At 44.5% G+C, this 24015-nt stretch overlaps 2 protein-coding genes across 5 annotated transcripts; one reads left to right on the forward strand and one right to left on the reverse strand.

The window, feature by feature from the left end:
• Positions 1–12519: 12519 nt before the first annotated feature.
• Positions 12520–15011, forward strand: ska1 (spindle and kinetochore associated complex subunit 1). The gene is made up of 7 exons (XM_023823345.2): positions 12520–12602; positions 13029–13120; positions 13356–13480; positions 13712–13809; positions 13928–14062; positions 14257–14426; positions 14566–15011. The coding sequence occupies exons 2-7, from the start codon at positions 13036–13038 to the stop codon at positions 14712–14714; spliced, it is 762 nt and encodes a 253-aa protein (XP_023679113.1). The 5' UTR covers positions 12520–12602; positions 13029–13035; the 3' UTR covers positions 14715–15011.
• Positions 15012–15077: 66 nt separating this feature from the next.
• On the reverse strand, positions 15078–23858 carry ggcx (gamma-glutamyl carboxylase). Of its 4 annotated transcripts, XM_023823340.2 has the most exons (15): positions 23745–23858; positions 22728–22943; positions 21241–21399; positions 20985–21150; positions 20696–20774; positions 20108–20214; positions 19859–20022; positions 18996–19297; positions 17761–17892; positions 17281–17432; positions 17024–17193; positions 16619–16749; positions 16186–16333; positions 15859–16063; positions 15078–15576 (listed from the first exon to the last, which is right to left on the reverse strand). In XM_023823340.2, the coding sequence occupies exons 1-15, from the start codon at positions 23773–23775 to the stop codon at positions 15417–15419; spliced, it is 2322 nt and encodes a 773-aa protein (XP_023679108.1). In that variant the 5' UTR covers positions 23776–23858; the 3' UTR covers positions 15078–15416. The 4 variants fall into 4 exon arrangements, with proteins under 4 accessions (XP_023679108.1, XP_023679112.1, XP_023679110.1 ...); XM_023823344.2 differs by lacking the exon at positions 23745–23858 and having other exon boundaries at positions 21241–21370; positions 22728–22859; XM_023823342.2 differs by lacking the exons at positions 22728–22943; positions 23745–23858 and adding an exon at positions 22407–22702 and having other exon boundaries at positions 21241–21370.
• Positions 23859–24015: the final 157 nt, after the last annotated feature.

Consider the following 24015-nt stretch of genomic DNA (forward strand, 5'->3'; position numbering starts at 1 on the left):
GTTAAATACTATAAGGTCTCCGGGCCTGATTCTGGCTCTGGACAGGGGCAAAACCATACATTTTCATTATATACATATGATAGAAAATTAAAACCAAATGTTACACGTACACTTTGTAACCCAACAATGGAAAACCACAATTAGATTTCTGAGTGCGGTTTTGCGAGCCACATTTTCTTCCATGCTCCTCTAGTTAAATACATGATCTGTACGGCCTTCTTATAGTCTGCGCATGTGCATGCCGTACCTCATAGACATGGTCTGCTGAAATGTATTAAAAACATAATATTAAATTAGACTGTGTTTTCGTTATGCTGATTAGGATACTTTCAAAAAACACTAATCATGATGGTCATAAGCTCTTGACCCTCTCCACTGCAGTCCTATTAATAAATATATGTCGTTGTTAGCTTGTAGTTTCCTAAAGTCACCAGTGAGTGCTTTTGTCTTCTTGAAATGAATATTGTTGTTTGTACAGCACATTGCAAGGTATTGCCTTATCCTTCTCTGCTGACTCATCACTGTTTGTGATTGGACCCACAACCTTGGTGTCTAAAAACAAAATTGATGGTTTTGCTGGACAGAGGTGGACATTTCAGGTCCAGAAAGTAAAAATCCAAACCAGGATTTTGTTTCATGCAAATAATTCACTACTCTGTGACTGTGACTCTTTATGCTCAATTGGTTGGTTGAAACAAAATCCTGGTTTGGATTTTTACTTTCTGGACCTGAAATGTCCGCCTCTGGTTCTGGAGGTATGCTTTGGAGTGACGGGTGACCAGGCTGAGTACAGAACCCACTAGTTAGTGTTGATGTGTGTGAAGTGTGTCCAGTGATCCCAAAAGTCTCAGGTCTGTTAGTCAGAAAGTCAAAGATCCAGTTACTCGATGTGGTATGTCAAGTTTTGTCATTGGTTTCTGTGGAAGGATAATGTTGAATGCTGAGCTGCAGTCAACGATTAGCATTCCAATATACATGTTCATTTTTTCTAGGGTGATATGCAAATTGGTGAGGGTCGATTACGTTTGGTATGTTAGCCTTCATGGTATGTTGTGGTTCATACAAAGTTCTTAAAGCATGAGGTCAATGAGGCAGTGCTCCGTAAGTAATGATAGTACTCATGAAGTATTAAAAACATAACATTACACTGGACTAATTAAATCATTCAAACATCTGCTAAGGTTATCTAAATGCTATTAGCAAAATGTCTTTAACATATGTAACATTCTTAACTGAACTTTTAGCCAGCCAAAGTCTGTTGTTTTGGGGTACTGGGATAATAGTGGAGGTTTTGAAACAGTTGGACTAACAGTGTGGACCAGAAAAAATTTGAAGATGTCTTCAAAGATGCCTGATAGTTAGGATGATTCCAAGGTCCCTTGAGCGACTGGGGTCCTAAACATTTTGGAACATAATTGGTTTGGTCTGGGTTGGGGGCCCATATCATATGCTTTCATGGGGCCCAGAATCCCTAGCAGCGCCCCTGCATGTAGGTTTAGGGTCCTTGCATGGCTGCTTCCTTGAGACGTCTCTGCAGCTTATATTTAATTTTTCCTCTAGATTCACAATCAGAAAATTCAGTATTTTTTGGATATAGATATAGATGAGCAGCACATTTAAAACAAAATTAGATACAGAGTATTAAGATAATTAAGTTATTACTATTTTGTGATACATTCCTTAAAAAATAAATGTTATTTAAAATTCAATAATTATGTGTAATGCAAAATATACCCATGACTTGGAAGTGTGTTGGCTTAGTGCGTAACGGTGCCCCGGCTCTCCCCTTATTCACACTGGTTACTCACAGGTTAGTTAGACCGGCAAGTTGCTTATAGTGTGTAAACATATATATGTGTGTTTGTGTGTGGGTGGGGGCCTTTAAATACCTGTTATTTTGACGTTGCGTGGACCACCTTTCCAGTCCCCACAAGGGGAAATTCAGTTTTATAAAAATTTGTGACTGCAATTTAAAAAAACCAAAACAAAACAAAAGTTTTTTATTTGGTTACTTATGGTTAAGGTTAGTGCTGGGTAGGGATTAAGGGTGGCTTTGGTGGGATTAGAGTTTTTACCACATGGATGGATGGTCCCCACAAAGGTATGAATACAAACGTGTGTGTGTGTGTGTGTGTGTCTGTATGTAAACCCAGCACTGGCATTCTGTCCTGGGTGTCTTCTGCTTCTTGGCATGTATCCCAGGCTCACGGCTAACCTGCATTACAAAAACATTTATAATCAGCAGAAGTGCATGATTTATTTACCAATTTCAAATAATTTTGCTTGCATAAATTACATAAAGACCTAGGTTTCCTGAGAAGGAAGCAGAACTTGTGGAACAGGAAGGGCTCCACAGATAGTCTTTAAATTACACAGTACAATAAAATATCACTTTAAAACAATAAATCTTTAATTACTTTTACCCTGCCTCCTGTAATACTTAAGTTAGACTACACCTTGACTGGGAGCTGATGGGAATGCAGTGTAGTATGACACTTACCAGCTAATGTCAGAATAGGCAGTAGCAGAGGCATTACAGCTGCCAGGAGGGCGGCGCTACTGAGCTTGAACAGTATGACCCCTGTGGTGGAATATAAGTATGACATGTTTCAGTAAAGATCTCTTTATTAACAACTCTAAGGCATTCATTTCATTAAAACAAGCATGAAAGGAGAAACATTAGAATCATTTTAAAGCCCTGCTTATTACTGCTGTGGCTTTTATTTTGTTTTATTTATATTTCAGGTTTAACATTTATAGCAGGGTTCTTCAAATCTGGACCTCGATTCAAAATCCAGGCCTTGTTTTCAGTTCTCCCAGGGTAGTTAGTTTAATAATTACTGATTCTGATTGGTCAGAGGCTTCACACCTGACTGACAGGTAAAGGAAGGCTGGAAAACCAGCAGTGCTCGGACCTCGAGGACCGTGATTTGAATAACCCTGATTTATAGGATTATTCCCAGATCGTGGTGAGCTTGGAACCTATTGCGGGAAGCACCAGTGAAGGGGTGTCCATCCTTCAGAGGACACACGCTACCAGATACTAAGACAATAGCACCAGGCGGAATCCCACGTAAAAAGGGAAAGCACACGCTAATTCCACGTATGCAGATCTGCAGCAGGAATCAAACCCGCAATGCTGGAGATATGAGGTTACAATGTTACCCAGCACATTGGCCTGAAAAAAACGGCAAACAAAGCCGAAATTCTCCTCTTTACTTACCGTTGACAACATTAAGCCAGACAGAGTCCGTAGCGTTTTTTCTAGTCATGCTGTTGTAGGCCACACACCGCAGGGTGCCGTTGTCAGCCCATGTTACCGAGTCCAGTTCATAATATTGACCATAAACTACCTGTCTGTGTTCAGAGTACCAGCTGTAGTTGCAGGAAGGATATGAGGAGGGTGCGTTACACCAAAAGGTATAGCTACCCCCCAGGGTCAGCACCAAGGGACCAGTAATGGAGGCATTCTCTGGTCCATCTGAAAAGTATACACATAAACTTAACTATACATGTCTGGTAGTTACATTATAGGCTTGACATATGTTCGTAGTTCATTGGTAATCATAACACAAACACTCAGAGGATCATCCAGTGACCAGCTTGTGCACAGGCTATACAAACACACACTTACAGTGTTACGAAGACTGGCGCACAGACACGAGTCACAGTAGATTGACTGACACATGGCGTTTGCTTAAACGCACTCACAGATGACATTCAGCATGTAGCCCTCTCCCATGGGGGCTTGAATGGGTGAGCACTGGTAGAAGGCGGAGTCAGATGGAAGCAGGGGGTTGAAGGACAGGGTGGAGTTATTGTGTGATAGGCTGACTCTTCTGTCGGTCACCAGAGATGCACCGTCCCTGAACCAGAAAATGGCAGAAAAACTGGATTGGGTGGTACAGGTCAGATTGAAGGACTGTTGGTCAAGTGGGAGCTTCCCGGAGACATGCTCCACTGACGTCTCATTCTCTGCAAGAAAAGGTTACAACACATTACTCTACCTTGAAACAAAGCTGAAGCTGGGTATGCGAATAGAGGTTTGCTACAACCTGTACCGTGCCTTTAAGAGGAACTCTCCCTTTAAAGGAATATAGAGGATGAGCAGGACATGCTAAAAACATGTTTATTACTTTCTACATTCAAGATCTTTTAGAAACTTCTGCCTTTGTCTCTTTCTGTACTTCTGTATGTTGAATTGATTCGGTTTTCCATTGGTTCCCGGTTCCCTGTTTTTAACCGTTAAATTACATTATCTAATGAACAGGATATATTTCTTCAGTAGATCCCTTAATCTTCAGAAGTACATTCTATTCTATTGTCCCACAGGTCGATGTGACACAGAAGCCTTTAGCTGGTCTAAAACTGCCCAGCAATTAATAGTACCTGTTAAGATACTGGACGCTATTCTGGACAGTCCCGTCAGAGTATTGTTGGCCTGGCAGTGGATGATGCTGCTGTCTGTGAGGTTCTCAAGCTGCACCTCCACATGGCTACCGTGCCAAAAAAGCCTGTCTCCCAGGAACCAGGTGTAGTTGCATTGCGGATGGCTGTCGGCATAGCAACGCAGCGTCAGTGTCACCCCCACTTCCAACATGGTCTGGCCCAGGATGACTGGCAGTCTAGGTCCATCTGTGGATGGGAAGCGGGTGCTGGTTATACGGCATAGATTCAAGGGCTGGGTTATACTGTTTCTGCTGTGAGGATTCTGGATTCTGGGAAGTTTTTTCAAGAAAAGGATAACGGTTTTATATAAGAAGGGACTGACGTGTAAGAGATTTTACATGCATTATATACATCTTCCTTTTCAGGGATAAAGGATCACAGGCTGAGAGTAGGGGTGTCAGCGTAAATCACCCATAAAACACAAAATCCAGGAGCGAGGTAAATAACAAATACAGGAAGGACCATTTGAGGAATGAATTACAAATGTGGGGATTATCGGTCATGGGTATCATTAGGCTTCTTTGGCAACTAAAAACAGAAAACAGCAATATTTACATATTTCAGTAAACATAGGGTAGGTGGAACTAATTCCAGATCCCCTACTCACCACATAAGTGCTTCAGCTTTGCTAAGGTTGTTTAAATGCTATTAGCAAAATGCTTTCGAAGTATATAACATTCTTTTTTTCAGCACAGCCAAAATAAAGGGTGAAAGCCTTGCTATGACATGAACACTGGATGGAATATAAAGTAAGAAATGATGTCTGCTAACTCCCAGGACTAGAGAATTATAGTGATTCATTGTGAGCCATAACTCAACTCTTAGCCAGCCAGTTACTCATTGATTGATATGGAATTGATGTCTGTTAATTGCATTTTTTGCCCAAGGCACCAATAGCTGTTACTGATTTAGGATGACTGATGATGTTTAGAATACTAAGCTACACCAGTCAAATTCTTCCACTCAGATACACACCTTTGCCAAAGTTTGCAAATTGCTCAAACCAGAAAACTGTATGTGAGGGGTTGAAAAGATATTTATCTTTCCTTGCATTCTTAATTACTATAGAATCACTATAGAAATTTCCCAATAGTGGGATTGAAAAACACTTTAGTAAAGGGTCTTATTTCACGGTTATAGCAAGATGCCCAGTTCCACGTGATTTGTTAATGAACACGGGAGTTATATGTGAATGTGTTGACTACCTCTCCATACGGTATCCTCACATCTTTACCATGAATCTTCTTGGTCCTCAATTTTTGAAAATGGGACTTTTTAAACCCTCTGTCCCCCCTCTGTCCCCAGCCCCCACCCACCCCCAGGACGTCCAGCTTACAGTTCACCCTCAGGGTGTAGTGATCACTTAACAGCAGGTATCCATCCACATAGCCGGCACACTGGTAGACAGCACTGTCGAACGATTGTAGGGGCTCGAAAAATAAGATGATGCCCATATCCGAGAATTGAACCCTTGAGGAGAACAAATGCTCCATAACATAATTGTTCTTCACCCACACAATTGCCTGGGAGAAATTGCCTGAGATCAGGCATTGGAGGGCAAAGGGCGTGTTCTCCACTGGCGGAGCCCTTCCGAATGGCAGCACAGAGATGGTGTTGTTGGGATCTGGCAGGGGAGTGAAACAGCAAAGAAAATGCATCCTTTTCATTATTTTTAAGCTTTAGTTTTGTAGCTGAAGAGAACGATTCACCTTTATTCACACTTTACTAGTGATTTGTGGATGTGCCTCTACCCTAATTTCACCAAAGATATGTAGAAAGCTTGGCTTCCATTAAGCGACCCACCTGTCACTCTGAGGACCTGGTACACAATTTTCTGGCTCTGCGTAGCCTCATTCAATGCTTGACAGCTCAAAACCCCGTTGTCACTGTAGTTGGCTGGTTGCAGGAAGATTTCATTCGTGCTGTTGCCCACAATTTTGCCATTGAGTTTCCAGGTGAAACTGCAAGGTGGGTTGCATTCTGTCTGGCAGACAAACTTGTAGTCTTGTCCAACCACCACAGTGCTTGGACCCGAAAGAACAACATTTCCTGGTCCAGCTGTAGTTCACACACAGACACAGAGATGGATTTTCTACTAAAACGCAAGGGTCAGACTGTTCTCCCACATTACCACAGAGTGATTCTTGAAGATGATTACATTAGTTCCAGATTCTTCAAACATCAAAATGTTTTTCTTCATCACAAATTTTATACCAGAATTACAATAACTCTCCTAGTGTTTGGTTTGCTGTTCCGGTTCAATATCAAGAAAAGCACTGCCACAGGCAGATAAGTTGAACAAATACCAGTCACCTGCCTTACCACTCAGCATTCAGTGTTTACACACGTCCATTATTTGGTGTATTTAAGCAAAATTATCACACCTTCAAACAACAGAACAACTGTTCTCTACATTGAAAGTTCAATTATCCCACACAGTGCGATCCCAGTGCCAAGGTCGTAGGAGAGATTTTGATATGGGGGTATTCCTAATCATTTAAAGGCAAAGGTCTATTTTTTAGGTGGGGGAGTGAAGTCACATTAAATATTGGGGGCTACACCCCCCCCCCACCCAGTTCTTACAGCCCTGCTCAGTACTATTGGAAATCAAGACAGCAGTAATACTCACAAGTATCTAGTGGCAGTCCCGAGATTTGGGGGGTATGGCCGTCGGGGTTCCCCCACAGTTCACAAACAGCTGCCACACCAGGAGGACACACGTTAGGTTGAACGTATCTGCCATCCTGAACCTCATTCATTTGTATGGTATTCTCAAAAAGGGTAAAAGTCTATGGTCAAGTAAATAATACATTTTTCAAACCTTTCTCAAATATGACATCAGACACTGAATGGACCTTATGGACTATGCTTAGTCTGAATAAAGGTGGTTGATAATCCCGCTGAAGTACCACATGAATGGAGACGGACTTCTGTCATCCTGATCTTCTCTGGCACAGCAGCTTAAAAATAGTGGTGCCAGTTTCCAGGGCATCATACACCCCACACTTTAGAAATCTTTTCAACTCCTCAGACATGTCTTAGTGAGATTAGAAAGACACAAGTGCTTCTGGAAGCTTGGTGAGAGGTGCTGAGTGTCGCCTTCTGAGTTCACGATTAGTGATAATGACTGGCACACGCCACCTATTCCTACAAGCATCAGCCTGCAAATAGGAACCCTGAGAACCCAAGGTAAGCTGAGATGTCAGCACTTGACACCAAAACATGACTGAAGAAGTTCTATCAAGGTGTCCATCCCCTCGTCGTCAGAGATCTTACCGCATCACCCCCGATATGCAATGGTCTGGGTCTGGAGATGAAGCCCCCATGCATGCCTTACCAATGGAGAAGGCGACTGAGAGCAGCAGAACGTGGAACGCGGTGAGCTTCTCCATCACGACACGACTGGGCTGCCTTCTGGAGCTGCTGCTGTTCCTTACTGAGGTGCAGGGCGTGTGCAGCATTTAGTTTTCTCTTGGCGCTGTCACAGAGCAAACAGCGCTTATCGGGGACTGTTTAATGCCAAGGTGCGTGATTCATGAGTAAAGGACAAGTGGCAATGCATTTGTTTTAGTAGCACAAACAAATTACTGTAGACTCATCCCATTTTATTTTAACAAATGGCCTTTCCATCACCAGTTTGATTTAAATGAAATATGGCAAATGAATTATACAGATCTTCTAGAGCTCAGAAATGTTTATTTTTTAATTTTCCCTTTGAGATATAGTGCTTGTTTCATAAAAATAGCTTGAAATGTACCTCGAGTGTACCTAAAATTCTCTTGCTCATGTGTGGGTGGAGTGGTGGCCCTGAGGCTAGGGATCTGTGCCAACAGCTGGAAGGTTGCTGGTTCTAATCCCGTGAATGTCCAGAGTAATTATATTCCATTGGGCCCTTGAGCAAGGCCCTTAACCTGCGATTGCTTTATCCTGGGTATGATGTTAATCTACATCCAGACCTATAAGGAGGTCCTCCAACTTACAGGGTGGTGGCAAGACTAGCACTCCAACCACTGGAAAAAAAACTCACACTGGTCCATTCAGACTGGTGTGGTGCTGAAGTATCACCTGCCATGTGGCTGCACTCAGGATCTCACCCCTGAGGTGGTTTGTCATGTGATGGGTGTGGCAATGCATTGTATCAGTGCATGATCCTAACCTCTCCTTTTGATCATACCTCCACATTCTATACTTTCTACGCGTTCTGTACCTCTCCCTCTCCTTTCTGAGGCTCAAAAACAGCATTTAAAAAAATATACATACACTTGTGGTGTGCTAATCTCTTCTAGGGGAACAAGAGAGCAAGAGTTCAGTGGAAACCATCCAAATCATCTTTAAACTGGTAGCAGCTCCTGTTGAGGGTCAGAATACAGCTAGTCCCAAAACTGTTGTTTGTAATGTAATGATTCACACTAAGGGAAATTAAAATGCAGCGTCTAATGCTGCCTCGTTCCCACCTGGATCCACTTTGGTCTCCTTAAAGGCTTCCTCGTCTGCGCGTGCTTATTCTCACTCGCTGTTTTACCTCTGTCCTTTTAAGGATCGCATAATAAAAGAGTCTGCTAAAATTGAACTCTGCTGTCCGCCTTATGATCTCATTGCCACTGGAGTGTCACAATATTTTATTTAATCTGTGACATATGGAGATATATGGACATCATAATCACTACATAATCGCTGGAGACTGTATGTATGGAAAACCTGTCCTTGGAACCTGACAGCAAGGACTATAGGAACATATTGGTCCTAACAGATCACTTTACAAAGTTTGCAGTTCCTGTACCGACAAAGGATCAGAAGGCAAAGAACACTGGCAAAGCACTGTGGGAGAACTTTGTTGTCCATTAAACCCCAGCAGGTTGCTTAGTGACCAAGGAAGAGTCTTATACGATTAGAGAATTGTACTCTCTCATGAGAGCTGGGAAGGTAAGAACAGTACCCTATCATCCACCTGGGAACCCTATAGGGCGTTTCAATTGACCATCATTAGCAATACTTGGAACACTTGATAAAAAGGACAAATGTCATTGGAGAGTTTGTTAAGCCCATAGTGCATGCATATATTTGGACAAGGAAAGACACAACAGTGTACTCACCTTTGAACTGATGTTTGGTGTCACCTTAAGTTGCCCATCGATCTAGTCCAGGGATCTTCAAATCTGGACCTTGATTTCTAATCTAGACCTTGTTTTCAGTTCTCCCATGGACTTAGTTTAATAATTACTGATTCTGATTGGCCAGAAGCTTCAACCTTGACTCACAGGTAAAGGAAGGCTGGAAGATCAGCAGTGCTTGGCCCTTGAAGACCATGATTTGAATAGCCCTGATCTAGCCTTTGGTAATAGTCCTAATAATAAGTTCCATACATCCCATTATGAATATGTGAAGGACCTCCATGGGCACCTCCAGGAACACTAAGCTCTGGCCTCCAAAAATGAGAAGAAGATGGGAGCGAAATATGATCAGATTCAATGAAAAGATCAGAGTAGCTGAACTGGTCAAAGGAAACAGAATTCTTGTGCAGAATGCAAACCCTAAGAGGGAAACACAAGCTGGCTGACAGGTGGAAACGTACCATACGCCGAGTTGTAAGGAGGATATCGGATGGTCCTGTGTTTATGCTAAAGCCTGAGAGGGGTGAGGAACCGCACCGTATGGTCCAGCTTGAGATCTGCTGCTGCTTTGTGGGTTACTTCCGGTAGGAAATATTAAACCACAGCTACACACAGACAGGCTCGAAGGAGAAAGTGGAGAACAAAGAGCAATACAAGACAAAGGCTAGAGGAAGGTGACTCAGAATTGGAGGCATCAAGGGATGACATAGTATCTGAGTCAAATTCCAGACATTCCTTCAGGGAGTCATTTTATAGAAAGTAATCAGACTATGAAAGCTGGAAACTCCCAGAATATAAGTCGAAGCTCTATAGGTCAAGAATCGTATGCAGATGTATTAATTTCAAAGCACTTCAATAGTGCAATAGAGTCAGCACAGAGTAGTGAGGACCCAATATACCAAAGTCCTAAGCTGAGCATTCTGGGACCACCAAACTGATGATGACCACCATCCTCAGGCGACCATACCTGGATCCCCGAGTCATGTAATAGCTGAAATAGTACCTGATACACAGCCTGAAGACATGAGATGGCCAGAGTTTTCAGAGACAAGTGAATATCACAGTACATCTTTTCTGTAAGGTAGCGATAGAACAAGAGCATAAATATTTCATTGTATATTTTTAATACATATGACAAGACTTTGAACTTGAACTTGAATATCAGTGATCAGGGCAAAGAAACACACCCACCTCATACACTGACATATGACACACTTGGGAAGCCCTGTAGTTTTATCTCAAGCTGCAGTCTTTGAAAAATAAACCTCTGGCAGCCTAGACAATGAAATTGCCTTAGTAAGGATGTGTATAGGGACACATGCATTTTAGAAGGAGAGAGTGAATCCCAGGCTTCTGGACAAGCATGGCTGTGATCCGGGTGCTTTCAGGGACCCTTTGGTTATATACTGTGTTGAGCAGATGTTAAATTGGGTTCATGTCACTTTAGGGCAATATTAATGTTAGTTTTTTTAAATCAAAATCTGACAGTTCACAAGAGAGAGAACAGGCTAAATAAAGGTAGGAATTTGAATGATTTGGCCCTTTAAATATATTTTGAGGATGTCCTGACATATTAAGCTTGATGAGTCCTGAATCCAGATAAATATTTCATTTTGACACGTTACCTTTACGTTACATTTTAATTTTGGATATTGTGACTGTTTTTTCTGGTTGGCTCTGTGCTTCTACTACATGAGAGAATCAAGAGCAACTCCACTTCAAGGTCACATTACAGGAAGGACATCAAAAAGGACAAAAAAAGTTATAGTGGTAGGGGCCTGAGTGCTTTCAGGGTTTTTTTTTCTTTGAGGGGGTGGTCAGTATTATAATTTATTTAAGTTTATTTTATATTCTGGTCCTGAAATTCAGTGATTCATATTTGAATATTTTTTCTTCTTAGATCATATGGGAATTTACACATTTTCTTCCTAAATAATTTCATTATAGCAGAATATGAGAAAATAGTTGGAAGATATTGCAGATTTAAATGTTACAAAGTTTTACTCCGGCCCGATCAGTCCTATAGGCAATATAGGTGGCTGCCTATGGCACCAACTTATTTGCCAATTTCACCTTCCCTCAGATGGGGGGGAATGCCAACGTGGGGTGGGGGGGGGGGTCTATCGGCTAGGACCGGTACTAGTTTTACTACAATTGTAGTTACTTTATCCTTGGAAGTTACTGGGACCAGTGAAACTTGTATCATATTAGATCATACTGTAAAAGAACCTAAAAAGAAAACTTGTGTGGCCAGATAGGACTCAGAAGTTTGAACAATCCAACTGCTGAACTATAGGGAGTGCCAGGACGGTAGATTAGACACAGTTATCACAACACCTCTAAAAACTTTGTTATATTGAGCTTTTGGAAGCTATTGAACCCAGAGGCATTCATTTTCATTGGGCATCTTGGAATTATACATTATGAAACCAAACCATTAGGATATGAGCAGGTTGTGACATGTAAGGGTTGGGGACTGGATATATGGGCGTTCTGGCTAATTACAGGTAAGATGTTTTGTCTAAGAAAGCAAAGTGATTGAGCTCAGCTGAGTTTAAACTCATCTGAGGCAACCAAGTTTAGCTGAGAGGCTACAAACAGAACACAAGGGAGTCAGCCAAGAATACTACAAGGACCACACTTGGCATCAGAAAACACGGGACTAATTACAGTATGATTGTTATGAGTCTTGTTTTAAAAAAAATATTTTGCATATGCACATTCTTTCTAAAACTGCTATGCATCCTTGTACGAATAGCATTGTTAACATTTTTAGAAATAATGTGATTGAAAATGATATGTGGAGTGAAATGTGCAAAATACATAAAGTTAATAAATAACGGTGGCGGTAGGACCCTGCCTCCCCAAGAGGTTTGATGAGACCTGATGAGAAGCACGCGCAGGAACGCACCCAAATATTGCGCAGCATGATGTTCAAAACATAGCGAAAGTGACGTAGAAATGACGCGTAACGAGGGAAGTTTCAAATGGAAGCGCGTAAGGAGTGAGCTACTGTGTTTTGGTTTTTCGCCTTCGTCTCGTGTAAGTTACAGTGCCGATGTATATTAGCTAGAAGCCTAAACTCGATAAGTCACGAAATGTTATTATTTATAGGATATGTATAATTATTAAGTTCGTTACTGCCGATTGATGTTTATTTGCTACGTAACGTGCTAATGACCAACTGCTTCTCAGCTTTCAGTTGGTTATATTGTGAGAATTACTAAATTTCAGCTATTGTAATTTAGCCATATTTTCGGTATAAAAAGTGCACAATGCAATATTTGAATACTTCGCATAACTTCCGGTGTCTTTACTCGCTTTTATGTACAAAGTAACATCACGGCAAAACTATGGCGTCTGCGTACGAGTGATTCTCACTGTTAATGTTAAATGTTGTTTGTTTGTAGTGATATAATGCCAAAATTGCCAGTGATTAAAGCATTACTTTTCTGTCTGCTCCATAAGAAATACGATGTCGGGGGAGTTAGAGGACCTAACTCGGCACATAAACGACAAGATATCATCCATAAGAAGGGTCTTGGAGCTGCGCAGTCTCGGTAGGGGCGAAGCTCAGTCTCTATGAACTAAACTTTATTTTTGGCGTATGAATATTTCTTTTCCTGAAAAGAATCCATTTAATTAGCTTTAGTTGATATACCTGGGCAAGCATGTTGCATGCGTGTTTGCCTTCAACTGCTACGGATCGCTGTGCTCTAAATCAAGGCTGTTCACGTGTAAATCGTACTTTAAAAATGACACTTTTGTCCTAATCTACTTCTGTTGTTCCTTCAGCGCAAGATGCTGAGAAGCGGAAGATTCTCCTCAAGGTAGGGCAGGATGTCCTTGAAATCAACGGCCTGTTGGACCAGCTAGAGAAACACATTGGGCAGCAGAGGTACATGCTAGCATGCTTAAAGGTAAGGGCTGGCGTTTTGTTTAGTTCACCGAGACCATGTGATTAACACACAGGGCAAGGAGTATCTGCTCTGATGGCCCTGAATTCTGGCTGCCACTGTTTCAGCGAAGGCATGAGAATGTTGGACCCAACAAGACGGAAGTGGCTTAAGACTGTACAATCAGCCATCACTAGTAACTGAACAGGCTTCATTAGATGTGTTTGAAGACATCAACCTCTGTGCTGGCTGCAGGAACTTGATGAGTTCTTCCTGGAGGATGTGCGAGATGGAAGACACCTGAAGGACAATACCCCAGCCTACATGCCCAGGAAAAGCCAGCCAGTAACCAAGTGAGGAGTTTATGATACAAGAGGGTTTGCGCACGTCAGTAACCAAAACACTATTCATTATTAATATTTTGCTTTGCTTTTTTTTTCTCCTGCTGTGGTCTTCTCTACCTTGCACCAGTGGTCTCGCTCCAGCTCAGAGCAAGACTTCAGAGATACAGGTGGCCCCAGAAAAAGACCAACCTCGGAAAAATACCCATAATCCCACACGGGAAATGGAGTACATCACTGTGCAGGAGTTTGACGGCATTCCTCCGTGAGTCCTGTGTGGGCAATATGGCCTCAGTCCCTCGCCAGTCAACACTTGGCAGTGACCCCTTGTTTTCTGATAGTGTGGGTTTATGCCTGACCTCCCAGAATGCTGTGCTCCTTAAAGTTCTTGCTCAAATGCGAGGGTTTCTCGCTTTTTCTGTCTCTCACGTTAAGTCGTGTTGCCGTCTTTGCCCGCAGATATATGAGAGGCCGCGTGACGCACGGCCAGCTCAATGCGGTGGTACAGGGTATAAACGCAGCTGTGACGGGGAAGTACAGCATCCTGCAGCAGTCGGCCAAGGCGCTGAGCAGCGCGTCACGCAAACTGCACCAGCGCTTCAAGGACGAGGAGACCAAGGATACCAAAGGTATGTGCAGTATTCCGTCGACTGCCTGAGTGCTGAACTTGCAGAACCTTTAATTATCGGCTTCACGCGACTTTTACGGATGGATGTTTAGCGAACACTGGGGATCTACGTGGCACTGACCCACAGGCTATTTCTGCAGGGCACTTCTTCGTGGTGGAGGCTGACATCAAGGAGTTCACTCAGCTGAAGGTGGACAAGCGCTTCCAGGGTATGCTGAACATGCTGAGGCACTGCCAGAGGCTGCGCGAGCTGCGGGGGGGCGGCCTGACGCGCTACGTCCTGCTGTAACCCGACCCCTCCCCGTGGCGTTAGGGCTACAGCCCTCCGGACTCAGAGGTTTCCATCTGGGCCCCAGAGGCTGGCCGGAAAATGCCAGCAACGTTCCCATCTGGATGTCAGGCCAGGTCATAATTCTCAGTGCCTGAAAAGCTCAGTAACATTCCGATGATTCTCTCTTTTCCTTCTGGCCTGGATTAGCTGGACCCTGTGTTAGAAGCATGAGGGATCCTGTGAAAATGAAATACGCAAGCTAGGCAGCCTTGACCCGTGTGCAACTCAAACACTCTTCTAACCAAACATTGCTGGTGTGCGTTCCCTGTTTTTTTTTTTGTACAAAAATCTTTCCATTTGAGTGAAAGGAAGAGCCAGCGGTAAATAAATTCATTTCTTTATTAAAAGGTCACCATAATAAAACTGAGGAATGAGTTTTTTTAAGAGTGACAACAGCAGTCGCTTAACATAAGCATTCATATTCCACTGGCAAATGTCCTTTGATTTCACTATTAGCTTGTTTGACGAATAAGCACTGGGTGCCGCCTCAGTGCTGACATGGCAAAAAAAATAGCAAATTTCAAAAAGGGTGCCAATTATATTGGCCATTATTTAATCTGGAATAATCTGCACACAACCCCCCCCACCCCAGGTCAGTAACTGATGAAATCCATGATCAGTCAACTTGGTAACAGACAGATCTGCAGCACGCCTGCTGACTCAGAGCTCGCCGTGGCCCACGTCCTGCTTGAGGTCGTCATCCAGGCTCGCCGGAGAGTTGGGCTCCCTCATGGTGGCGTAGGCGACCTCCAGTGTCAGCTGCTCCAGTGGCGGGGGCCCGAGGGCCAGGTTACGCAGGGCGATGGCCGTCATCAGGAACCTACGGAAATGGGGGATCGAGAGGCGCAGCAATACATAAACTATTCTATTCTAGGTCACCAGCAAACTTATAAACCAGTTTTAGCTTATATTTAAACTGCATTATTTACTATTTATACCAATTTAGCAAATGCTTTTGTTCTAAGTAACATACAAGTGAGAACTAGTACATTACAAAACATGGTACATTACAAACAAACCAAAAAAAAAAAAAGTGTCCAGATCTGGCAGTTCTTCCAGTTATCTGTAATAAGCGGTCACTGTGTGAGGGGGTTGGACTCACCCCCGTCGCAGCATGTAGTACTTCTTAACGGCGAAGCGGTGCAATCTCTGCAGGAAGGATGCCTCCCTGCGCTTCTTCACTTCTTTCATGCGCCGCTGCCTTCGCAAGAACACTTGCAGCACCGGGTTGGTCACGTTGACCTCTGACCCCTCATCCTCATATTCCCCAATAAGGGGCGCGAGTTCGAGGGGCAGCGGCTCTGTCTCTGCAGGTTGCCGGCAGGCATGATGGGATATGTAGTTTTACAGTAAAGGCTGGCCATTATAGTAGGTTATGTTGAGCCACATACAGAATAACGGAAGCTCCTTCTATCGCAGACTGTCTGACCTGTGCCATTGCGGACTCGCTCCTGCAGCTCCAGCAGCTGGCTGAAGTTCCTCTGCAGCGCCGCTTCTGTAGTGTTGACATAGATGTACATGTAGCAGGATGGCTCTCCCCCCACCGTGTACACCTTGTGGTACGCCCCGGCGGGCAGCTGTTTAGGTCCGAGTGGGAAAACATGAATATTTCACTGAAGCCAGAATAAGGACACAGACTGACCTGAGAATCAGCCGCTAAGTCACTGGCTGCCGACCAGTAAACAGCAGATGGCACAGCAGTTAGGGAAATAAAGCAAAAATCCACGGAAGAGCTTTGGCATTTGTGTCTTTCAGTGTATTAATAAACACAACCCGGTTTATTAGACTATCCATTAGCAATAAAATGTCTGTTAAGTGGCTACACTTAAATGTCAGATATAGGGAGGTAGATAGCTGTGCACCTTCATCTTCTCCCCGGGTTGCAAGGTGTAGTTCCTCTTCTCCTCCACAATCTCCACGGCCACCTGACCCTGCAGCAGCTGAACACTGGTGTTCCCCAGGTCTTCGCTCACATAGTTCTCCAGGTGGAGGCCTTGGGGTGTAGTGTGGGGAATAGAGATTCTGGGAATTATGGATAAAATCTAGCAGTCTGAAGGCAGGCTGTATTCTGACTGCCACTCTGATCTAACAGAACCATGATGGTGTAACCGTCACACAGAACCACAGGTATTATCCACCCTTACTAAGGCTGGCCTCCACCCCACACCAGTTTTCAGGGGAATCTAAATATATGACGTTACTTTGGCACATTCTGCATTAGCCTTGCCATGACAACAGGAGAACCCCACCAACTGGATGGAACAAACCTGGAAAATCAGCGATGAACACAACTTCAGTCTGGTTGTCAAGGGTGCCCTCGATCTCCAGGAACTTGGTCCTCCAGGGGGAGAGGTCCACCAGGAGGGACATGAGCCAGGGGTTGGGTCGGAAGGGGGACCACTCAGCTTTCACGATGTCCACGCGAGGATCGAAGATCCTAGAGGGCAAAATAGAGATCCAGATGTTGGTCATTCCTGCAAGGTCTCGAGGTCAAGGACATATGCATGTGTGAGCGTGACTCCACCTCTGCTGGAAGCGCTCATTGATGGAAACCCAGATGTCAAAGTAAATCTCCGGCTCCGAGATGTTGTACTTGGGCAGGTAGTGGCTCAGGCAGCTCGCGTACTGTTTCAGCATGTCTCCATGGTCCTTCCAGCGCCTGCTCTGCGTGAACACCTGGGGGCACCAGAGTGCACTCATAAAACTGACCAATCAGCTGTTAGATAGTCATCCATTGTAACTCCCCCCCCCCCCCCAACAAGGTTTTAGTCACATGCCCAGTTCTCCAATCGTGCATTCACTTATAGACAGTAGTACTACTGTACAAAACATTACAGAGTAACAGGGCTTATTTTCAGTGTACCCTTTTAAATGGCCAGAAATGTACTGAAAGAATTTCTATATGGTACTGGTATTTCTTGACATATTTGAATTTTAAAACTAGTTTCTCATTTTGTATAAATGCTTCGTAATCTTCGAGGTCTTGAACTGGCGAGTGACTCACGCCTGGGTTGAGGTACCCAATTTCACCCGTCTTGCCATCCCGATACGTAATCTTCACATGCTGGTGAGAGCGTGAATGGACCATCATGTCCCAGGAGTATCCATACAAGCCATTGGTCCAGTTGTTGTAGCCCTGGATCACATAGTGTAAATCAGGCAAAGACATGGACTGTGATGCTCATTTTGGAGTAGAGCAGATCCCGTAACACAGCAGCAAGCACAGGCTCCTTCAAGGTCCTCCAGGAACTTAGGCGTGACCATAAATGACCAGCTATCCTCTACAGATGCTGTATTTCAGTCTTGCAGATTCACCCTGTGCAACATCAGGAAGATCAGACCTTTGTTGTCTCACTATCTAGCTCAGCTTCTAGTCCAGACACTTCTTATCTCGTGACTAGACTTCAACGGCTCTCTACTGGCAGGTCCACCTGCTTGTGCTATCAGACCAATGCAGATGATTCCAGATCCTGCAGTACATCTGATATTCATTCAGCCCAAGCGTTCTCGTGTCACAATCCTTTCTGGACAGCACTTTCTGCTTACAGTTAATGCTATCCAGAGGTGGAGATGTGAGGTCCAGAGAGTACAAATCCTGACCAAGATTTTGTTTCAACCAACCAGTTGAGTCCTCTGTGACTGTGACTCTTTATACTCAACTGGTTGGTTGAAACAAAATCTTGGTCTGGATTTATACTCTCTGGACCTCACATCTCCAGCTGGAGCTGTCTTATTAGGTTCTTGATTTGTTTGAAAGATGTTGTGTAGCTTATTCCAATCCTGCTTACACTTGTAACAAAAAGACTGTTCAGTTAAAAAAATACATCTCCCCTAAAGAGGTCAAACTTCATATTTGAAAAACACCAGGTTCTGCCTTTCTTAGCACAAAGCTGAATCAGAATTTACCGGAAAGCATTTCTGTAACTGACCCACCCAGTTTCCACTCCTGCCAAACCAGAAGCCTTCACCCCTGCTCTCTGAGTCACCCACATATTCCCTGTTCCCAACGCGTCTCTGACACAGAGGGCAAACCCCCCAACATGGCTGACTGTTACACTGTGATGGTACCACAGATGACGCCGATTGTGCAACAAGCAGATCGGCAAGGCAGCACAGATATAGCAGTCAGACGTTAATGTTACTGAAACAAACATTTTTCAATGAAATTCCTCGGCAAGAATAATTTTCCACAGCAGCTACCTACATCAGGAGTGACCGTCATTTCACACCAGCCCTCACCTGCGTGATGAAGTGGGAATACGGCATGAAGAACTGCTCTGCCACGTAGAGGAGAGTAAACAGTGACCACAGTTTGTGTTTCAGGCCCGGTCTGGAGGGCGTGGGGGCTGACGGCGGCGTTTGGCGGTCCGAGGAGGCGGCCTGGGGGGGGCGGTACACGCAGGAAACGCTGGGCTGGGGAGGCGGAGCCACAGGCGGCAACAGGGGTCTGAGGAACTCCGGGAAGCGGGAGAAGCAGCGTCTGGGCCAGTCGGGGTAACAGAAGAGGGGGGTGGTGGCCAGCATGGTGTAGGAGAACATGCCTGGGGGGGGGAAGGGTACAGCGGCGACTCAGAGATTGTGGCTGGGGGGCGGGTCTTAAGCGGCCTGCAATAACAGCACTTTGTGTAACTCTGCTGTTCAAGTCAGAAACATTTGTATTAGTAACAGAAAAATGATTCAAAAAGGCTACGTCACAATATATAATTTAGTGTTTCAGTGACGTCTACCCACCTGCAGGAAACAAAATGGACAGTCAGCTTAGTGAACAGAAGATCTCTGTTTTGATGTGGAAAAATAAAGCACTGCCCCCCCCCCCCAATCCCCCCGCCCTGAAACGAAAGACGTATTTTAACAAGCATCAGTGTAACTGCTAACGTGTTCCAGTCCACGTATTTATTGAATTGTTTGTTTGGTCAAGAGGGGCAACTCAGCCAAGGAGGGCAAAGGGGCAGCAGACTGGCCCACTGTTGCCACCCACCCTTGGCATGCGCCTGCTTGTGAAAATCTGGCTTCAACCATCTGTTCCAAGACGGCAAATAAGCTGCGGACAGCACCCCCCCCCCCTCCCGTGGGACAGCCAGAAAGCTGGGCCCCTTCCTCACCGATGCTGAACAGCTGGGAGTTCATGCAGTGGAAGTAGGTGACGAAGATCATGGCGAAGGGGCGCGTGGCGTCAAAGAAGAGCAGGTAGCCGGCAGAGAGGTCCAGCACCAGCCCACATCCGTGGACCACCAGCAGGTTCACTGTTTCCACAGGCAAGACCAGCCTACCAGTAATAACACCATTAAACAGGCACCGACGCACACCATCGATCACACACAGGCTAATGTAAGCGATGCAAAACGATTTACTTGAAAGGGTCAAACAGCCAATGGTGAGCAAGGTACTGCATGGAGTAGCCCTCCACCCAATCAGCATCCAGCTTCTTTACACCAGCGATGAAGTACACAATGAATATCTGCAACAGGACAAATCACGGTGAACAAATTTAAGCATATTTGTAATGATTTATTTTGAATATCTTATTACTTTTGACATTCCTTTATTCATTAACTTACAGAAATTTCTATTTTATGCGAGTGATAATCTCAAAACTTTTTAATGCATCGATCCCATTTCACACAATCTCATTTGTAAACCGGGGGGACCTGCAGCACAGAATCTGGGTGTCCCCGAGAAGGTGAAATGCCCAGTAAGACACTAAAGCAGGGACCTTCAAATCTGGACCTCGAATCTGAATCCAGGCCTTGTTTTCAATTCTCCCAGGTAGTTGGTTTAATGATTACTCATTCTGATTGGCCACAGAGGCTTCATACCCAGCTCACAGGTAAAGGAAGGCTGGAAAACCAGGAGCTCGGACCTTGAGGACCGTGATTTGAATAACCCTGCACTAAAGGATACTCCAGGGGCCATGGCTGCACATGTGGGCGACAGTCTACCTGCGTCCTGACGACGGTGTAGTTCCACAGCGGCACATGGGCGTTCCGTTTTCTGGGATTCCATAGTCCATCTATTGACCTGAAGAGGACAAGAAAACAACAGTCCGTCCACAACCAAGCCAACAGTAACCCTGCAGGACAACCAGAACATGGCCCTGGTGGCCAAAATACTGTATAAGTCCCTGGAAATGTACTATTACTGGAGAAAGACATACCCAATACAACATTTTTATGTACCTTTAAGAGCTTAACCGATCCTACATTAAACACATGAACTTTTTTTGCTCACCAGTATCTGTTGGCATCCATGAGGGTGAGCTGGAAGCCGATAAGGCCATAGAGGTATGAGTGGTTGTTCCAGGCTGTCTTGTCGAGGAAGAAGACGTACCAATAGGTGGAGATGAACATCAGGCAGGAGAAGCGGTAGAAACAACCTAGCATGATGCCCACAGCTCCTGGAGGTCCACGCAGCGTAGGAGAAACAGGTTAGAGAGAACGACAACCTCTCGCTCAAACATGGAGGGGAGCTTGACTGAAGTACTCACCTAAGAACATGACCACGTACACAAAATACATCCAGTCCATCGGAAGGGGCTCCAGGAAGTCAAAGAGTGGGAAGCGGCATATCGGTGCCCCATCTAGGTACTTGTAGTCCAGGTGACTGAGGCCTCGCTCCTGGGTAACATCCAATGCCATCAGAAGGCCTGATCCGACATTGGAACGCGATACACACGAGGAAAACAAAAATGCGAGGGTGACGTTAACAGGAGGTCCCGGCTTCTGACCGGCCATGCAAAATGAGCTTCACGTTGCCACGCCAGAAGCACACTCACGCTGCTTTGACAGTTATTAAATTAAATAAGCAGGATATCAAAGGAACAGTGCAGTTCAGACACTTCAAGGAATTAATTAAAAATCTCCGATATGCATGACATGGAAAGGTAAATACGGAATACAAAAATACAAAAACCTTTAATAAATTTGGACTCAAACCAAGAAAGGCACTCAGCTTGTTAAACTTCATTCACATTTAAAATCTGACCCTGTAAGACATGGTCAACAAGCGGCCTCTGAAATCTACAAGCCTAAGTTACAGATTTACAGGTGCCAGAGTGTCACATGTTTGATCCTTCTGGACTTCAAAGAGGTTTATCTTGTCCAGAATTCCCCACCATTGCTGTCCCACTAAACACAAATTTACACTTAAAAAGCATTTAACAACACAGCAGCTGAACTTTTTTTTCGTTCCACAAAGTCACAGATGATTTTGAAAACCAAAATTAAAAGTGACACAGACATTCAGGGCGACCATGCAGGCCATACTTCGCTAACATTCCTGGAAGCTGGTGGATGTTAAACCCAGTGTTTATGAGACCACTGGACCCAAATCAATTTTATTTTTACACTGCGTGCGTGTTTAAAAAAAATGTTACTAAATAGATCGTGAGGGAACAGCTTTGTAAATATGGCGTTTTAGCAGTTTGAGGACAGCGGCACATTAGAACACACAGGACATTAGAACACACAGGACATTAGAACACACAGCTGCATCCACCCCAGGTGAGACAGTGGACAGGGTCAAAGAGCAAATGTTTGGGCAAAACTGACTCTGACTAACCGGAATTATTATGAAATAAGCAAACATTGGAATGATATGAAAAGGTATCTGAACAAGTGAAATAAATACAAAAATATTATAGAATAGTGATACCTTATTAATCCTCATGGGGAAATTCTCTTTCTGCCTACTGCAGATAGGAGACAGCAAGTTTGGGGGCCATGGCGCAGGGTCAGCCAGTGTGCGGAGCCCCCGGAGCTGGAGGTTACGGGCCTTGCTCAAGGGACCACGGACATGTGACTGTTCTGGCGGTGGACCGGCGGTCTTCCAATCACAGGCACAGAGGCTTAGCCCACCGAGTCACACACCGCCCCCAAAGTGGCTTTCCAGAATGTTCTCCGCCTAACCGTTTCTATATTTCTCCTGTATAAATAACTGCCACCTTTGCCCTCTGCACCTGCAGTGACAGCTTACCAAACAGGAAGCGGAAGACCCCAAGTGAGGCCGGGTCAGTGGGCCGATTCAGGAGGCACACAAAACGCTCCCAGGAAGACAGGTCCCCCTTCTCGAACCCAAATACGCGCTTCATCCAGCTGTCAGGGGTGCATTTTTTTGGCAGTGCTGATGTTGGCTCCGTTTCTGTGCCCCTGCCACCTTCACTGCCACCTGCCCCTTCTGTCATCTGACCACCTGCAACACACCCAGGATGGGGAACATGCCCTGGTCATCTGCCTACTCCTCAACCAGGACCAAGTGCCTAAAAATAAACTACATTTTACATTAGATCCAAAGCAACAGACATCTCTCAAAAAGCAGGCAGTCCCTGGAGCAACTGCGGGTTTAGGGCCTTGCTTAGGGGTCCAATGATGAAATCAGGGTGTCGATTATGGGACATGAACCGTTTGGTCACAGGCACAGTGTCCTAACCCACTGAGCCACAAACCGCACCCCAAACTTTACATTCCAGTGAAAAAACAAACAACGCAATATGCTATTATAATACAGAAAGAGGAAAAAAACTTAACTGGCATTCCATTTTAATATAATTCGTATCTTTAAGTCAAAGGAATCCCTGAAAATAATTAAACAAAGCGATACTATTCCTTACTTTTACGATTATTGATTATCAAGGTGACAAACTGACAGACAATTCATACCAATATCATGGCATATAATAACCACATAACAAATTAGGAACGTACTCACTCCTTTTGATAGTTATGATTCACATACTTTAACTCATTAAAATACTAGTTTACGTAAAGAAAATAATCAGCTATACACTTATAAGCGACGTGGATATGCTATGTATGAACTATCCGATTTCCCCTACTGCATACAGTAACACTGCTCCGCAGCAACCTATGTATGACGCAAGAGGAAAGTTCCCAATAAAACTTTACAGCGAATGCACGACGATTTAAACTTATAAAATAGTGTCACGGGTGTCATCGATTGCACACGGTCCTCAGGGCGCTGTAGTCAATCTACCTGCGGTTGCGTAGCGTCGTCTACCCTCCATTCCTGCACCGCTCAGATGCCACGGAGAACCTGGGGGTGTGGCTAAAGTAGCACGTAGCAGGCAGAGCTACCGCAAATCGAGAAAAAATATCGTAAAACACGCGACTAACGTATGTCGAATCCCGGCGGAATGTCGTTCCGAGGGGGCGTGTCCTACTGCGGCATTGGTGCACATGCCTTACATCACCGCGCCGCGCCGCTAGTCCCTGAAGCGGTCAGTAGAATCGGCTCTCGTAATGGG

The sequence above is a fragment of the Paramormyrops kingsleyae genome, chromosome 7 (assembly GCF_048594095.1).
Source record: "Paramormyrops kingsleyae isolate MSU_618 chromosome 7, PKINGS_0.4, whole genome shotgun sequence".
In the NCBI taxonomy this organism is placed as follows: Eukaryota; Metazoa; Chordata; class Actinopteri; order Osteoglossiformes; family Mormyridae; genus Paramormyrops; species Paramormyrops kingsleyae.

Excerpts from the sequence above, each read along its gene's own strand:
- ska1 (XM_023823345.2), top strand. The coding sequence starts at position 13,036 with ATGTCGGGGGAGTTAGAGGACCTAACTCGGCACATAAACGACAAGATA. Across the intron at positions 13,810-13,927 it reads AAAAGCCAGCCAGTAACCAA|TGGTCTCGCTCCAGCTCAGA; the intron begins GTGAGGAGTTTA and ends ACCTTGCACCAG. Across the intron at positions 14,063-14,256 it reads GAGTTTGACGGCATTCCTCC|ATATATGAGAGGCCGCGTGA; the intron begins GTGAGTCCTGTG and ends CTTTGCCCGCAG.
- ggcx (XM_023823340.2), bottom strand. The coding sequence starts at position 23,775 with ATGGAGGGTAGACGACGCTACGCAACCGCAG. Across the intron at positions 17,194-17,280 it reads AATGAGCGCTTCCAGCAGAG|GATCTTCGATCCTCGCGTGG; the intron begins GTGGAGTCACGC and ends TTTGCCCTCTAG. Across the intron at positions 15,577-15,858 it reads TACTACATGCTGCGACGGGG|GTTCCTGATGACGGCCATCG; the intron begins GTGAGTCCAACC and ends CCATTTCCGTAG.